The sequence below is a fragment of the Limanda limanda genome, chromosome 19 (genome assembly GCF_963576545.1).
Source record: "Limanda limanda chromosome 19, fLimLim1.1, whole genome shotgun sequence".
In the NCBI taxonomy this organism is placed as follows: Eukaryota; Metazoa; Chordata; class Actinopteri; order Pleuronectiformes; family Pleuronectidae; genus Limanda; species Limanda limanda.
The window spans coordinates 1,243,284-1,257,010 of NC_083654.1; the positions used below are offsets into that span (position 1 = coordinate 1,243,284).

At 40.0% G+C, this 13,727-nt stretch overlaps 1 protein-coding gene across 2 annotated transcripts; it reads left to right on the top strand.

The window, feature by feature from the left end:
* The first annotated feature begins 167 nt into the window (after nt 1–167).
* mgat1b (alpha-1,3-mannosyl-glycoprotein 2-beta-N-acetylglucosaminyltransferase b) lies at nt 168–11,992 on the top strand. 2 transcript variants are annotated; one of them, XM_061093055.1, is made up of 3 exons: nt 168–556; nt 3,934–5,189; nt 8,315–11,992. In XM_061093055.1, exons 2-3 carry the CDS (start codon nt 4,320–4,322, stop codon nt 9,014–9,016), a joined length of 1,572 nt encoding a protein of 523 aa, XP_060949038.1. In that variant the 5' UTR covers nt 168–556; nt 3,934–4,319; the 3' UTR covers nt 9,017–11,992. The 2 variants fall into 2 exon arrangements, with proteins under 2 accessions (XP_060949038.1, XP_060949039.1); XM_061093056.1 differs by lacking the exon at nt 168–556 and adding an exon at nt 1,041–1,247.
* The last annotated feature ends 1,735 nt before the right edge of the window (nt 11,993–13,727 follow it).

The window sequence follows — 13,727 nt, forward strand, 5'->3', positions numbered from 1 at the left end:
CTATGAGGCCATATATATATATCTACTATATATGCACAAACACATAGGAAAGGTGACATTGGTACGGATGAGATTTCGGCTCAGGTCGGTTCAACTCGGTCCCACAGGAGTCAACAAACCGGAAGTGTAGTTGTGTGTAGTCAAATAAAAAATGCCGTCACCAGAGCAGACAGTCAGTGGTAGACCCAGCTGGAGTATGAGAACCTGACACAGGAAAGGGCTCAGAACGAAGTGTCTGAATACACATGCCGGTGGCAGTGTACGGTCTGTAACGGAGCACATACTGTAGCCTGCTCTCAGCAGCAGACACTGGTGATGGATAAAAGAGCAGAGCTGGGGGGATAATGTGAACCAGAGGTCGGGGTCCTGGCAGCAGTGGAGCCGCTGTGTACCCACAGATATGTGCTGTGATTGTGACACCGAGGGAAATGTAAGGGTGGCTCCACCAGCTAACGTTAGCTAGCTAGTCAGCTAGCCGGTGAGTGCTGCAGCTCGGTGCAAGTCTCGTGTCCTTCCACGATGCAAACAGCACCATGTCGTTCACGTCATGTGAGAGGTGAGTTACACCAGCTTCAGATGCGACATCTATATATTTATTCAGTACGGCTCTTGAATGGAAAACCCTTCACTTATGTTCCTCGGTGCTAGCTAGCTAGCCAACCATATGTTAGCAGTAGGGCTTAGCTTGCTATTAAAACGCTTCAATCCCCGATGCTAAGATATAGTTGTATAGATGACAAAACACTGGCTCTGGTCATGCTGCTTTTAACACCCTGGGACATCCTGTGCTTTGACTTAGCTACCGGTAGTTTCGTGTCAGCTAGCAGGGTACCTTCAAAAAGTATGTGAAGCGTAACAGCTGGGGATCATCTCAGCGGACCAGACACTTGCTGAGTGCAGTGTGGACATTTGCATGAGCTGAAAGTAAACAGTATTCAAGTGTTAGCCGACTAGAGGCGTCGCCTCTCAGCCCTCGTTTCCACAGTGTAGTCACGTGAAGCTGGACGGTACAGTGCCTCAGTCGGTCTGTGCCGCAGGCTCCTCGGTGAGATCCTACCAGTCAGCTCCACGTTGTCTGACGGAGGGAGGAGGGGGTCAAGAAGAATAGAGTTTCAGCTGGTACAGTTTGTAAGAAGAGCAACAGTTCCCTCTTCCTGTTCGCTATCAGCTCCATTTGTCTGTTTGGCATTATTTACTCCAGGATCGAAGGGGAGACCAGGCATATCTGTTGGCTGATCCCAGTTCAGGTATGGTTAGTGTTAGGCTTTATATTTGATTGCTTTGGAGTTCACTTCTTGTTTAAGCATTATTTCTTTAGACGTCTGGGTTTCTTCTGTACTTGACACTTGCATGCTCACTTTAAAAAATAAGGATGTGACCATGTCCATTTTCTTTCCCTCAGAAATGATACTTTTGTACATCAGATGATCGTTTGTTGCCCAACTTTATTGAGTCTGCAAGTAGTTTTTGTGTTTTTTTTAAAGGTGAAGTCATTTCTTTCTATAAACTTTCCCAAACAGATAGGTAGCATATACAGTCAGTTATCAGTTTACATTCCATTCCATGTTATTTGCCAGATGCTTTTATCCAAAGCGACCTACAATTAGTTTATTCAGTACTCTCTAAAGAGCATTGCAGCTTTATAGCACAGTTCTGCAAGAAATCCCATTTCTTCTCTAAAAAATAGCGATACAATTGTCCACAGTCTTGTATTTGGAATACACCCCCTGTGACTGTAAATTATGTCATTATATATCTATTTAAAGTTAGTTTAAGCTGTAAAGATTCCACTTTTTCCCCAGCTGCATGAGTCATGTGACAGGGTTGGTCCTCATATGACAGTTGAGAACTGTTCGACAGATGAAGGCATAATTTCACTTCAGCTTTTGGAAACTGAAATGGCCAGTTGTACACTTTTTTGTGACATTTTATATACAAAATGACAAACATAATCTACAGAACCATTAATCATTGGAATAATGGTTGGTGAATTGTTTGACCTGGTGTAATCTTCCATTAACCCATTTTTAAAAAGAACAAACGTTGAGAAAGATGATGTGAAATTACCAGGGACCTTCAAAGTTGTGCATTAGGTGACTGAGTCTTAACATATCTGATTATCTAAAGTTTAGATTCTAAACTTTAGAGTTTGGCGAATCATCTAAGCTAATCTGTAAAAGCTTTGCTGTCTTGAAAAGGCTAAAATGCCCGCTAACTTACTGCAACACTGAAGTGTGATTATTTCCTTGGTCTCTCTTGTATAATGTTGTTGTGTTCTTGATCTGGATTGCATTTGGAACTGTGTGCTACTTGTACACACTCATATTGATTCTCACATTTGTCACTCTTCAAACATGTGACCTTTCTATACACTTATGTAAACTAATGGAGAAGATATCAGGGCAGTGAAGCACAGTCCAAGATCCAGTACTAATCACAGCATCTGTTACCTGTAGCCAAACGTCCGTCCTTAGAAGATTATTGTCAGCCTATATTTATCAGCACTAATTGGTTTAGGCTTTTCTAATTCCGTGGAGCTCCTCTAGACGAATCAGAGGGACACCCTTCACTCACTCGCTCACCTCTTTCATCACTGCATCAATATATATTTTTTTAGTCTTAGATGTTTTTATTCTTTTTGTTTATTCAGTTTTGCACCTGTTGAATATCAGAAATATTATGAAACTTGCTGACTTGTTCGCATCTGGGCATTTTCCTGTTGTATTCTTACATGGACTTTCTCATGACTTTGGGGCTTGCTGGAAAAAGGTCCGGAAATTGTCCAAAGCAACTGACTCTGATATTTGCATTCTCACATACTGCCTTTCCAGAGAGTTTCAGGAAAATGTCCTAAGTTCATTGCCAGTCTGAAAGCATTTTACAAAATCTGATTTTAACATTTGTGTCTCTGAAATGCCTTTGTGTTCTTAAATACAATGATTCCACTTTGAATGTTTTCTTGGATTTCGTGCAGTTTGACTCCTTCGCTCTTCAACAACTAGCCAAATGAGAATGTACAAGAGGTACTATTGCGCACTGAGGGATTAGTGATGAATCCAGAGTTAGTATGAACTGTAGAATATGTAGGTAGCACATAGCAAGTCTTTGAATATCTTGTCCAGCTATGATGAATACAATTTGTTGCTAGTTATGTGATGCCCACTACAGTTTCAGTTACGGTGGATTTTATAGTTTTGAACTAACCCCCAAGTTGGCCCGAGTTTGTTCTAGTCTGGGACAGTAGGCTTTCAGAGTTGGGAGAAGTTATCACACTGCATGCAGTGTTTAAGGACACTTATTGTCCACCTTGCTTTATTCCTCTGCACATCTGAACATCTGACACCTTTGTTGACATTAGTTGCTCAGTACGCCTCTCTTGGCGTCTCAGAAGTGACTGTTCAGGAATGTGAACTTCCATCATGTCATGTATCTACATTTTGGTCTATCCAAATATTTAGTCTGTCTGATAAAATGATGCTGTTTTGGATTTGATTGATTTTGCCCAAACATGACACATACATTATTTTATTTAAATCAAATTAAATATTATTAAGAAGCTTGCTGGACTAAAATGAGTAGTAGATTTGTGTGGCTGTCAACCCGGCCTTCATAGAAAGCCCTGTAAAATGAGAGATTGTTGCATTATGCTGTTTCAAATTCATTTGTAGTTTTGATAGTAGTATTGGTTGAAATGTTTGGATTTCACTAACAATATGAAACTTAACTTCTGGTACAATGCGGAAATGTATTTAATTGTTGAACTGTAAACATCTAGAGACAATTTTAGTCATTGAAGCAAGTGGTAAATGTTTACTACAAGAAGCTGTACAAGTTCAAAAAATCTGCAGTGTCAGCTTGTAAGGCTTTATTATTGAAAGTTAAAATGAGCTGCATGCACTCTGCTGATCACTTGTTTTCATGCTCTATTTTCAGGATAATGGCGGAAGGATAACAACCAAGGAGTCACATTCCCTCAACCTATAGCGACCCCACTTCCCCCTTCTCACTTTCGAACCTCCCCTTGCTGAACTTGTTTGAGAGCTGTCTCTGCTCATTGCCTATCTCCTTGGAATTTCTTGGAATTTTGAATTCCACAGCAGAATCATGTGAATTAATCTCAATCTGGAGAGTCCCCACCTTAACACCCTCCTGGACAAAAGAGAGGATGATTCTAAATTTTGAAATAATTGCAATGTGACTTGAAATCTAATTCCTACCCATCTGAGATTGCTGCCTTTGTGTGTACATTTCTCACTCTGGTTCCATCAATTGTTCCCTATTGCAGCCTTTTCATATCCCTTTTCTTGTGACATTGGGCCATGGTTCGCAAGAAAGGTTCTCTAATACTATGCAGTGCTTTCCTGTTTGTTGCCTGGAATGCTTTGCTTCTACTTTATCTTTGGGGTCGCCCTCCCATCGGCCGCCCCGGAGAAGGTGGAGGAGCCGAACCAGGAGGAAAGGAGGAGTGGGGTGTGGGCAGAGGGAAAGGAGGCCAGATCAATCTAGCTGGAGAGGTGATCCGGCTGGCTGAGGAAGTCGAAATCCAACTTGAGACGCAGAAAAAGCTACTGAAGCAGATTGAAAGTCACAGGGCTGTGTGGGCTCGGCAGAAGGATGTTGGTAAGAGACAAACGGATGATAAAAAAGAAGTCAAAGAAGAGGTTGTCCACCAGCCATCAAATCCTCCCTTTCCTGTCAAGGACAGTGTAGATGACAGGACCCAAACTGACGTACAACTTACACAGAAGCCTGTTCATACAGTAGCCCCAAACTTTAAGTTAGAACAGCACCAAGCCACTGAAATAAAGGAAGATGTTGCTGAACATAATAATTTGCCCACTTCTGTTGCCAGCCCACAGGTTGTCATTCCCATTTTAGTAATTGCTTGTGACAGGGTAACAGTTAAACGGAGCCTCGATAGACTGATACAGTACCGCCCTTCTCCACAACTATATCCAATTATTGTCAGCCAGGACTGTGGCCATGCCGAGACTGCTCGTGTGATTGGCTCATATGGAGATCAAGTGACGCACATAAGCCAGCCAGACCTGTCGGACATCAGAGTCCGGCCAGAACACAGGAAGTTCCAGGGCTACTACAAAATTGCCAGACATTATCGCTGGGCACTCAACCAAGTGTTCAACACCTTTTCCCAGTCTACTGTGGTTGTAGTGGAGGATGACCTGGAGGTGAGTGCTCTCAGACCTTCTCCTTTCTGATGTAACCATGCATTACTTTACTCGCAGACATATACACAGAGACACACATTCATAGCAACACAATTCAGCTGAGGTCTCTGACCCGATATAGTAAATACTTTCTTAACTGAGTGAAATCTTTGTTCATAGCTTCATGTATGCATTCCTTAGTTCAGCCAGTCCTGACTCCACTCGCCCTCTTCCTCTCTCTCTCTCTTTCCTTCTAAAACGCGACGGACGCAAAAATACAAAAACAAATATCTCCCAGAGAAGAAGCGGTGTCATACACGTAGAAGTCACAGACGAAGATGTCAAGAGAGTTTGTGGTGATGAGAACTGACTTCGGTCGGGATGCAGTAAACAAAATCATGTGATCTACGCAGCAGAGTTAATAGGTCACTCCCTGCCTCTGCCTGCTGCACCTGGCTGCTCCACCTCTCAGCTCCACCTCTCACCTGAGAAACACGTCTCTGTAGAGATCCTCCCGCTTTGTTCATGTGTTAAAGAAAGACTCTTGGTAAACACCGTAGCCAATTCTCAATGTAGAACTTTATTCCTTTAATCTAGCCACACATCAACAGATTTGACTGGTCAAACTAAAACTGCCCTCTAATGATACAGATCAGTAAAATAGATCTCAATGAAACAAGCTCTTGACTTAAATGCCCTGAAGTATCTAAGTAACCTATTAAGTTGGTACAAATAGTTTTACCCCTAGTGACTATAATAATTATGGTTACACTGAATGAAAGAGTTTAACTAAAACCCTGTGTGTTGATGGCATTACCATCTAATCAAGTATGTATTCTGCTCATTTTCCATGCATTCATTTGTGCACATTTACAAATATACTAGCTTTGACTGTTAGCTGTTTGATCTCCAACCAAACTGAAACAATGAAGGAAACTTCTGATGTTTGAAACTAGGCTCCCATTGGTGGGTCTGACAGGTTTTAGGTAGTTGGCCTTTTCACGGTAAAAGTGTTATTACATTTGGCTTACTGTCAGATGTGGGTTAATAGAGACTGGAGCTGTAACATTGAAGAGATTTCTCAAAATGTGCAGCAGCAGCTTTTTCAGCCCTGTCTGGCTGCCTGTCAACCATTCTACAGCATGTATATCATATATCTAACTGCAGAGGGTTGTGTGTGGTTCGGAGCAATAACTGCTACTTGGGAGAGGGAGCTAATATCAGGTACCGATCAGATGAACAGTTGTTATCCCATCCGATTTAAATGTATTATTTGATTATATGTGCTACCACTGAACAGAGCAGCCAGTGAAATTGCAAAAGTCCTCCTGCTGCTTGACGTTGTTTAAAACACATCAGAGTGAACATATGGCTGGTTAAAAAGTGCTTCAGCAGCAGGAAATGACTTACAGGAAATTCAAAGTAATTCTGACTATAACCAAGAGCTCAAGGGAGGAACTTTGCCCCATAAAACAGCAATTATTTTGTCAGTGGGGGGGGGGAAATCTGGGTTTACTTACGTAACTGTTCTGCAATGGTTTCCTTTTTTCCTTACCAACAACTCAGAGACCAACTCCCTCTGTTTGGCTAATCTCTCTTTAAACAGAAAGAAATCAAAGTTAATTTCAACCAGGGACATAATTACATAATTACAAAGACAGTGTCCATTTCCCCTCTAAACGTCCTATAGTTTTCTACAATACATAATGCATCAGTATTACCAATCTAATATTTTTTTATACAATAATCTTATCAGTCACTGGGAAGTTTTTATTTTTTTGTTTTTACGTTTAGTGAGTAATTTTTTTGTACTCTTCACAGAACACTTATAATAATAACTGCTCTTTAGTCACTGTTGAAACTGAGCAGTAATCAACTATAGAGCCATCAACAATTTTTGTTCCAAGTCAAAATGTCCTCTGTGTGCAATCTGATTCATTTGGAAAACGTATAGAACGCTGAGTGCTTTGATACTAGAAAATATATTAATATTCAGGTTAGCACAGTAAAACAATAGTTTTGATAGAGATAGATTGATAGAGAGTTGAATGGAGTGCTTGGTTACTGGACAACCCGCTTAAAAAAAATGCAGTCATACATCCCAGTCCCTTCCATCGACAGTCTTGTCAAAGTTACACCCATGTGAACATGTACTTACTGACAACTGCCAGAGGATGACTTTTCTGTGACTATCTCACTAACTTCTGGCTATCGTCACTGCTTCAGCAGTGTATTTCTCTTACGGCGTAAGACTCTGGTCATGCGTAGAGAGACCACAGGCAGGGTGTTCAAAGAGAGGCTGGTCGGTTAGTGACCGACAGGTATTCTGACCGATCATTTAATTTGAACCGAAAGACAGACTACTTTATTGATTGATGGCTATTGGCACTATTATGGTTGTCTGTCTCGCAAGTCTTTGTGTTGCTGTTCTTAATGCACTGCATGACGGACGGTAGTCAAACAATGTCACTTTCATTGACTGAAAAGTAAAGAAGTTTAAGGTGTAGAGCAGACAAAATATTCCTGTTTGGAAATACTTTGGGCAGCCCCCACCCAAAGATTTCTGTCTAATTAACTAGTCTCATCACATGTTTATTATTTTAATGACGTCCTTTTAATAATATTGATATGGGTTTTAGGGCTGAGAAAGAATTGAGACGCAGAGGACGACACTGGTCCAACAGCTTCCTTAACCAGGTTCTCTGACTGGCTCTGAGTTCAGTCCTGAAATCAATCAGTATTTTAAATAGACAACATTGTTTCAGCGCAGTGACTCCGTCATGGTGTTATACACCCCTTGCTTGCACTGAACATGTTATTTGCACACATGCACCAACAAGCATTTTACAGTTTGCATACATCTATTTTTATTCGCAAATTTGAATGAAATGGTGACACTGTTTTTATTTTAAGTTAAAGAAATAATAGCCAAAACTATGAAAATAGTCAATATAAACATAAAAGTGTAATTATTTGATGCTGTGTTGTAAGCAGAGTCAAATTAATTTAGGTGTACAATTTAAGATACTTGTAAGCTTCAAGAGTTGAAATTACGAATGCCCCCCATACACATTCTTTTCTTTCCTTGATTGCACTGTACTCAAGAATCAGCGTCTCACCACTGTACATCTGTCTTCTCTCTTCAGGTGGCACCGGATTTCTTTGAGTATTTCCAAGCTCTGTACCCAATTTTACGTGCTGACCCCACCCTGTGGTGTGTTTCTGCCTGGAACGATAATGGTAGAGACGCCTTGGTGGATCCATCCAAGGCTGGTCTCCTCCATAGAACAGATTTTTTTCCCGGGCTTGGCTGGATGCTGCTGAAGAACATGTGGGACGAACTTGAACCCAAATGGCCCTTGGCCTTCTGGGATGACTGGATGCGTCAACCAGAGCAGCGCAAGGACCGCTCTTGCATCCGCCCAGAAATCTCACGGACTATCACCTTTGGCCGTAAAGGCGTGAGTTTAGGTCAATTCTTTGACCAGTACCTTCGTTATATTAAGCTAAATACTCAATTTGTGCCTTTTACCAAACAGGATTTGTCTTATTTGTTAAAAGAGAAGTACGATGAAAAGTTTATCAAAGAGATTTACAGTGCACCACTGGTGAAAATTGAAGAACTGCAACAAGGGGGCAGCTTAAGAGATCATGGACCATACAGAGTGCAGTACTCCAGCCGTGACAGTTTTAAAGTCTTTGCTCGAAATCTGGGGGTGATGGATGACTTGAAATCTGGAGTCCCCCGTACAGGTTACAGAGGCGTAGTCAGTTTCTTGTACCGAGGCCGAAGGGTGCTCCTGGCTCCACCAGAGGGATGGATGAAGTATGACATCAGCTGGAGCTGAAAGTCTTATTCAATGTGAATAAAGGTTTAAGAGGGGAGACAGCCTTACTCAGAGGAACTCTCTGAGACCAAAGAATATCAGCTGACGCAGTAGTTCATGAAGGGACTGAAGTATCACAGCTGGGGCTACACATCAGTGGAGCTGCAAGATCAAATGTTGACCCAGGCCCCTTTGTCAGGGAAGGTTCTAAAATAGGGTGCTCATTCAGGATCAGTAGGTCCATGGCCACACAGACCTCACATGGAGTTCAAACTTGTAGGAAGAGTCTACCCTTAAACACTGTTTCAAAAGAGCTATTGGCAATGTGCCTTGCTTTATAGGCCCACTTCGTTTTATGTATTTTTATTTCTGTGAAAATTGGCCAAATGTAGAGTTAACATCACATTGTTGCTGTTTGCAGCAGCTGTAAATGAAGGGTGTTACAGAAAATTCTTTGAATCATAAACAAGGAGAGTGTGTTTCAAAGTCTGCGATAGTTTCCACACACTAGAAGACACAACTTTGGAGAAAAAAACAATTGTATAATGTTTTTGAAAGTTGTTAAATTTGACCCAACTACCTACGTCATGTTATTGGTTTAAGTCTATAGAACTAATCAGAAACAGAGTGTACAAAGGAAATGAAAAACTTCTACAAGGTATTATGTGGTAAACAAAGGCCATATCCACTGCTGAACTGAGTCACTATAGCCCTGATGGTTATCATTTAAGGAGACAGGCTTTCTCATTAATGCTACATTGAAGAAATTGTAATTGAGCAGACTGAACTTCTCAAAGTGCAATAACTTGGATCCAGCATGAACAAGCTGCGAAATGCTGTCCATTCTGTATCACTGTCAAACTCACTGAGCAGCTCATAAAATCTGTCGGGAAGGGTGTCTGCTCAGCAGATGATAAGAAAACGAAGATGGGGACGAACAATGTCAGATGGATGCAAAATATTCAGTACAATGATTTGGTCTGACCAAGAAGGGTCTCCTCTATTGAAGTCAGTACAAACCCTACATTATCTTTTTCACTAACTGAGTGCTAAGAACTGCAGAAAAAAAATAAAATTTGTTGTGTACTTTTGCTGTAAGCACCAAAAGCACTGCCAGGACGACATCTTGAGCCATCTTTGACTGTACGTGATTCGTTTTGACTGTACGTGATTCGTATTGACTGTAATTATAGAGACATGCCATGGTTTTGTTGCTTTACAGTTGCCTGTTGTCATTTTCCCCTACCTTACAGATTGTTTAGAAGATCACCTAGCATAAGGTGAGCGCATAAAACAACCTGTAACTGCTCAGTGACTTGAGATGTCTGAGTTCCAGGAGATATTAACTGGACTGTGATGTGTGATATGGTCCTGAATCAGGGCTACACCTACAGTGGCATTACTAGAGGAGACCTTTGGACCTATTGGTAGGAAGAAATACATTGAAGTTAATTAAGATGCCAGAGCGCAAGAAGAAAATCTGAATGACACTCAATAATAAAATGGTCCTGATGATTTTTGCTACAGGACAAGGAACCGATGTTTAAAAGTGTGGGAGCATCAAGGAAGGAGTTTTTCCCATATTTTCAGCACTGCTGTTCTCAGGCTACGTCCACATTAATATTATTTGTTTTAAAAGACTCACAAGCGTTTAAGCCTCTAAAATGAACACCTTTCAAAACTGGCCCGGTTTTGATTAGAAAACTCCAGGCTCCAGTGTTTCAGTCTGTTGGGGGCTAGAACAGGCATTTTTAAATAATGATTTGCTTCTTGATTGGATCTTAAACTTGAATTGACTACCAGCAGTAAAGGAAAGAATTGCTTACGCTGTCATTCCAAGAAAAGCTAAATTGTTGCTCTTACTATACTAAATACTTGCTTTAAAACTAATATGCCTTAGTATGGATGTTGCCTTAGATCAGTTAATGAACATTGCTGTGAAAGTGCAATGACAACATTAAATCAAAGGAGACATGATCTTATTGTATTAAAGCCTTGGTATGCTTCAAGTCAAGTTGAACAGTTGACATTTATATATAAAGGTAAAAGTGTTACGACCATTTTTTTTTAAGGACCCCAGTTGAGGACAGGTGAAAAATACTGTGTCTTTGTAGTCTTGACACAATTATTTGTGCAAATGAATATGACAACATCAAATATACAGTCTCTTTTAAGAAAGTGACAATAGATGTGTGAAGAAAGCTTGGGGGGCAGTTTCACACATCCCAGTTCCTTTCCAGTCACTGTGTAACATGGGTGTGATTGATTCTCGTCAGTTTCAGAAAGTTGCAGAAATTATCAAACACAGCTCCTTCAATTCTGCTATGAAAGATTTGCAGACAGCACTAGATGACCCCATCAACATATTGTTTGAAGCATACTGAGGCTTTAAGGTTCATCTTTTCATATTTGGATGAAGGTCTTTGGATTTCTTTTTATGTTTATGCAGCCCAGTTTAAATTCCATGAAATGTTTTGCTGGAGGAAATACAATATTTATACTTCAGCTGCTTTGGATTTCAGAAGGTTATGGAACCACACCTCTGTTTGGATTAATAAACTTGGTGTCTAAATATGTTGAAGGAAATATATTAATATAAAGGAAGAAACTATAATGGGAAGGCGGTTTTAAAATGATTTAACGATTAAGAACTTGAAGTTCGAACAAGTTTGCCAAGCTGCAAGTAAGATTCAGACATCACTGAGTCAGACATTTGATTGATGATCGCCCTAAAGCCCTAATGTGGGCAAAGTTGTAACTACATGACATCCAAACCATGGTTTGGTCAGATTAGGTTTGTTGAAAAACCAATGATTGTTTGATTTTTAATTGTTTCTGCAACAAGAAGGCCGAGAAATGATTATCACTGTACTGTAATTAGCTTCGGGAGATTATCAACAAGATTGATTGAGTCCCATGTCTGTATGGTGATGTGTAAAACCACTGCCTGATGTGTTTATAACTTTAACACAGTATAAATAAAATCAACTATTTTGATATTTGTCCACATGTTAAAGGAGTCACTCTTTAACAAGTAATTAAGCTGTGAAATCTTCATGTCATATTCATTTTGTCTGTTGAAAACAATAGATCATCACAGGAAACTGGTGCTGAATAAGATGTGTGTGCGTGCTTGCGTGGAAATAATGTGTATATATAATAATGTATTCTCACCAAATTTGGTGGTAATATTACTTGGTGAATGGTATCAGATGGTTAACTCCTGCAGCTCATCGGTTGGATGTGGGGGGACCACACATACATGTTGGGTTGAGTGAAAGTTTATGCTAAATTCTGCCAGCCTATTATGACTGACCACGTCTCTGATGTACACTTGGATGACGTCACAGGAGCAGTATGGAGTTTTTTTAATTTATTTTTTCTCACATCTGAAGAATTGGTCGATATGTACTTCAATTGTATTGGATTTGGCTGCAGCGATGTTTACTCCTGAAACTCCAAAACAGTTTTGTGGACACGTCATCCACCCCTCCATCGGCATAGTGATGAGTAGATAATGAGTGAATTTTCCTTTTTGGGTAAACTATACCTTTAACCACATCCAACGCAAATCTTGAAGGAGGAGGCGCTTTCCATTTTCAAAAATATCCAAAAATTAGCAGCTCTATATACAGTATATACCGAAATGCAACATTTTATATAAATACAAAAATGAATTAGATTAAATCTAATCTTTTTTTTGTTTGTGTGGATTAAATCAAACTGCATTACTCTTTTTAATCAAAACTCCATATTAAAACAACACTATATTACTTTACTAAGAGATTGTGCCCTTTAATGAAGAGAAAAAGCAAAGCCTATCAATCTCTTGAGCTGAGTTCTGACTTCGTATAGTCCTGCTCACCGACCTGATATTACGCATGACATCTGGGGTCCTGAACTGGTGGAGCTGCTGCAACAAATATGTCAAACTCTGTTTAGTATTTTTCATAATTGTAAAGTGTTCTCGCTGAATATTGGAGATTTTCTCAGTTTTTAAATTACTTCTAAGTCTTTTTAACTGAGCCACAGTTCAGCAGTATACCCTTGAACTTGCTGAATATCATTCTGGAAAATTAAGCTGTGACAGTTATACCTTTCTCACAGGAGACTACCCACTCAGGGGGATACCTCGATATACTTATTTTGATATATACACCCTGGTCAAATTTGATGCATTGTCTGTACAGTGGTCACAACTTTGCCAAGTAGTAACGCTTTACTGCCTGTGTCCACTTTATTATGATATTATTTTAGGGTAATAGACGAGGGGCGATCTTATAGAATTGTGACTCTTAATTCCTAAAAGAGAATCTTATATTTCAAGAGTGAATGCTCCATTCCTTCTCACAACGGAACTGCAATGGATGCATTGCCCTTTTGATGCTTTTCATTCTTATTTTGATAAGTTTCATTCAACCTTTATTTCAACATTCCAAGAAAGCACAAATAAGAAAAAGATTTGCAAAAGAGCAAAAGCAAGAGTAAAAATTAAAGCCTTAGGAATAAGTACAGTTCATAAACTTTAAAATTAAACCTAACCCTAATTAAAACAATTCACATTTTTAGATGAGATTTAAAACTTAAATTGCGCTAAGGATACAAATGAGTTGAGCTTGTTCTGTATGATGTTCCATGTTGCATTTGCTCAGTAAAAACTGTTTGCAACTGCAGCGTAATCCATTCGAATTTTTGATGGGAGTCCACATCAAGAGACAGCAGGGAGGTAGGC

What these genes read in the sequence shown, in the direction of transcription:
- mgat1b (XM_061093055.1), top strand. Translation starts at nt 4,320, where the DNA reads ATGGTTCGCAAGAAAGGTTCTCTAATACTATGCAGTGCTTTCCTGTTT. An exon ending in TAGTGGAGGATGACCTGGAG is followed by an intron (nt 5,190 to 8,314) that starts GTGAGTGCTCTC and finishes TTCTCTCTTCAG; the next exon opens with GTGGCACCGGATTTCTTTGA.